This window comes from Malus domestica, chromosome 12, assembly GCF_042453785.1.
Source record: "Malus domestica chromosome 12, GDT2T_hap1".
NCBI lineage: Eukaryota > Viridiplantae > Streptophyta > Magnoliopsida > Rosales > Rosaceae > Malus > Malus domestica.
Genome location: NC_091672.1, coordinates 15,753,875 through 15,758,258, shown reverse-complemented (window position 1 = coordinate 15,758,258; position 4,384 = coordinate 15,753,875). Strand labels below are relative to the sequence as shown.

At 39.3% G+C, this 4,384-nt stretch overlaps 1 protein-coding gene across 1 annotated transcript; it reads left to right on the top strand.

Annotated features, from left to right (window-relative positions):
* The first annotated feature begins 338 nt into the window (after positions 1 to 338).
* LOC139189833 (uncharacterized) lies at positions 339 to 1,022 on the top strand. The gene has a single exon (XM_070809067.1). It carries the CDS (start codon positions 339 to 341, stop codon positions 1,020 to 1,022), a length of 684 nt encoding a protein of 227 aa, XP_070665168.1.
* Positions 1,023 to 4,384: the final 3,362 nt, after the last annotated feature.

The window sequence follows — 4,384 nt, the reverse complement described above, 5'->3', positions numbered from 1 at the left end:
CCAGTTTTCTATTTGTTCCTTAATTTGCTCCTTAATTGCTGGTCTTGTGTTTCATTGTAACTTGTAACTAGGATTAGCTCTCCTTGAAACTTGTAATTAGAGTTAACTAGTTTATTCTTTGGTTCTTTATGTGGCTTGATACCAGGCTTTGTCCATTGGTCTTTAAGCCACTATCGAGCTCTCTATAAGAGTTTCTCCCTTGTACTTTGTTTCTCATGATGAAATATACAAATAGTTGAAACTAAAAAGTTCAATATGGTATCAGAGCAGGAACCATAGGGTCCTGTCTTTGTTGGTTTTTTTAAGTTCATTTTTCCTTCTGTTCATCATTCGTTGAGATGGCAGAAGACAATCCATTCAATTCTGAGGCTACAAGTTCCTCAACCTCAACACCAACCAACGTGATACATGGTGAGATCAATCCAAACCAACAACTGTGCTCAGTATTGTTGAACGAGTTCAATTATTTGCCTTGGTCACGAGCCGTCTCTCTTGCCCTAGGAGGAAGATCGAAGCTAAGGTACGTAAATGGAACCATCAAGCCTCCAGAATCCACCTCACTCTCTTTTGATGCATGGCACTCAAATGATCAGCTCGTAATGTCTTGGATTCTTAACTCGATGGAGCCCAAGTTGTCGGAGCTCTTCAGCTACTCAGGATCTTCACACCTACTATGGGAATCTATCAAGGAAATGTATGGCATCCAAAACAATGTTGCATGTGTATTTGAACTGAAGAAGAGCCTTGCTGGCCTAAAGCAAGGTGACCAATCCTTTGTTCAGCATCTTGGAAGCATGAAATCTATGAGGAATGAGCTTGCTCTATACTATCCACACATAACCGAATTCGTTATGCTCTTAAAGAGGGCTGATGAAGATAAAGTGTTTCAACTATTGGCAAGCTTGGGAGCTGAGTATGAAGATCTTTGTAGTCATTTGCTAATGACTCTAGAGTTACCATCATTCATCATCGTGTGTCATGCAGTTCAAAGGAAGAACTTGAAGAAAGGTAATGCATATTGAGCCCAAGTCTAGCTCTAAGGCTAGGGCTTTCACTAGTAACCACAAAATCTCTGGTGAAAGAGTTTTTAATGGGAAGAAGGCTGACTGGAAGTGCACATATTGCAACTCTAAGGGGCACATATGGGAAAAATGTTGGATCTTACACCCTGAGTTAAAACCTAAGTTTGACAAGGAAGGGAAAATGATCAAAGATGGGAAAGGGTTTGCTCCAAAAGCCATCCGTGCAAATAGTTGTTCAGCTGATGAGATGGCAAACTTCACTTCAAATCCGATTTCCTTGATTAATGAATTTGCTGCCTTTCTCCAAAGAAAGAACGGGACCACTGAGAATGAAAAGATGATCACTGAAAACCCCACTGCCATGCTTGGAAAATTTGTTGGCTTCTTGGCATGTTCAGATACCACAACACACAGCAAAATCCCAGGTATTATCAGTGCACTCTTCACTGCTCTCAATGCACATCTCACACATGATTTTTGGATTGTAGACTCAGGTGCCACTGATCATATAACTAATAAAACATCTTGTCTACATAAGTTTCAAAAATTAACTAATCCTACTCACGTATCTGTAGCAAATGGTAAAAGGGAACCTGTTTTAGGAAAAGGAAAAATTAGGTTAATGGGTAATGATGTAGAGTCCACTACACTTTACATTCCTTCATTTCCATTCCAGCTTTTGTCCATATGAAAAATCATGCACACTTTGGATTGCCTTGCCATATTTTCTCCTCATAACGTTGTGTTTCAGGATCGAGTCACTCAGAAGAAGATTGGTGAAGGGTTATTCTTAAATGGTCTATACTACCTCTTAAAGAAGTTCAATCTTGTTAAGGATCCCATTGCTAACCTAAGTCATGCCCAGGAGTACCAACTTTGGAACCAACACCTCGCTCATCCCTCAAAACCAGTGATGTCTAAGTTATTTCCAAATTTTTGTAAAAGCACACATGAGTGTGAGACTTGTCAAATGTCAAAATCTACTAGGTTGCCTTTTGTATCCTCTCGGTCTAGAACCAGTAAGCTTTTTGAAGTTGTTCACTTAGATATTTGGGGACCTTCTTGTGTTGAGTCATTCGATAGGTACAAGTATTGTCACTTTTATTGATTATTATTCTAGGGTTACCTGGTTGTATCTTTTAAAGTTTAAAAGTGATTTTTTGAAGCTTTCAAAGACTTTCACAAACTAATAACCAATCAATTCTCCTCTAAATTATATATCTTAAGGTCAAATAATGGCACCGAGTATACATCCAATAACATGTCCAATTACTTGAGCAATCATGGTATCTTGCATCAAACTAGTTGTGTTGGTACACCACAACAAAACAGTGTAGCTGAGAGAAAGAATAGGGATTTGTTGGAGAAAACAAGGTCTCTTATGTTTCAGATACAAGTTCCCAAGAGATTCTTGTCCTAAGCACTTCTCATTGCAACCTACATCATTAATAGACTTCCAACTCATGTGTTGAATGCCAAGTCACCTTTTGAATCATGAAAGGAAGAACCGTGGATTTGACCCATCTCAAAATCTTTGGATGTACTTGTTATGTTCACATCCAAGCTACTTATCGTGATAAACTAGAACCTATAGCTGTTAAATGTGCATTTATGGGGCACTCTAGTTCTCAAAAGGGATACAAATGTTATAACTCATACGCTAGGAAGCTTGTTATCTTTAAGAATATTTGGTTTGATGAATCACTCATTTCTTTCACAAGGATTCTGAGAATAATGCTTAGAGGGAGAGTCTAATGGACAATTTTCCACTGCCTACTCCTGGAGAAATTCATGCAAACCCCCCAAACCCTATCATTAATTCCAACATTGATGAGGTGGTCAGTGAGGAAGTACCTAGTGCTCCAGCACCACAACGACAAGCTGCAACTCCACAATCAGTAGTAGCACCAAGAAGGAACCCTACTCGAGATCGACATCCCCCGTTAAGGTTACAAGAGTACGTTATGTACTCTGCAAGGTACCATATCTCTGAAGCTATTACTTAACCAAAAATTGTCATCCTCCCATGCATTATTTCTCAACCAATTGTCAAACAATCTTGAGCCAAGAAGTTTTCAAGAAGTCGTGTGTACACCTGTGTGGCAAAAAGCCATGCATGAAGAGCTTAAAACATTGGATGAAAATCAAACTTGGAGTGTGGTTGATCTTCCCAAAGGAAAGAAGGTTGTAGGGAGTAGATGGATATACAAGATAAAATTCAATTCCAATGGTACCATTGAGAGACACAAGGCTCGGTTGGTAGCCTATTGTTTCACACAAACCTATGGTATTGATTACAAGGAGACTTTTGCCCCGGTTGCCAAAATGAACACAGTGAGGGTGTTGCTATTAATGGTAGTTAATCATGAGTGGCCCTTGTTTTAAATGGATGTAAAAAATGCTTTCCTCCATGGTGATCTTGAAGAAGAGGTGTACATGAACCTACCTCATGGTCACCCATGAGAAGATGAACCCAACAAAGTTTGCAAGCTCCACACGGCTATATATGGACTTAAACAATCCCCTCGGGCTTGGTATTCCAAACTGAGCTCAGTTTTTGAAGTTGCAGGGTTAAAAAAAAGTCATGATGACTCTTCCTTATTTGTTCGCAGTGGTGTCCTAGGCAAGCTAGTTGTGCTTATATATGTTGATGATCTTATAATTACGGGGGACAATGTGAATGAAATCAATGCTCTTAAGTGCTCCATACACCAACAATTTGCCATTAAAGACTTAGGAGTCTTGAAATACTTCCTTGGCATTGAGATGGCCACTTCTTCCAAGAGGTTATTTTTAAATCAAAGGAAGTATGTAGTTGATATTCTTGATAAAGCACACATGCTTAAGTGTAAACCTGCTCTCACTCCTCTTGTTAGCAAACTTCAGTTGGATGCCAAAGGTAAGCCTCTCTCCAATCCTGGTGTTTATCAGCGCATGGTTGGAAAACTTATTTACCTCACAATTACTCGACCTAACATTGCTTACTCAGTGAGCCTTGTCAACCAATTTATGCACTCTCCTACATCAGTTCATTGGGAGATTGTCAAAAGAATACTTAGATATCTCAAAAGTTTAGTCGGTAGAGGCATACTCATGAAGAAAAATGGGTCCAATTACATCATGGCCTACACTGATGCTAATTGGGCTGGTAATGCCCTTGATCGGAAGTCCATCATGGGTTTTTGTACTTTTTTTGGAGGTAATCTTGTCATCTAGAAGATTAAGAAACAAACCGTGGTTGCAAGATCCAATGCTAAAGCTGAATATAGGGCTATGGCAGTAGCAGCTTGTGCATTCATATGGTTGAAAAGTCTTTTATTTGATCTTGGCTTCACCAGCAAGGAACCAATGTTGTTGTTTTG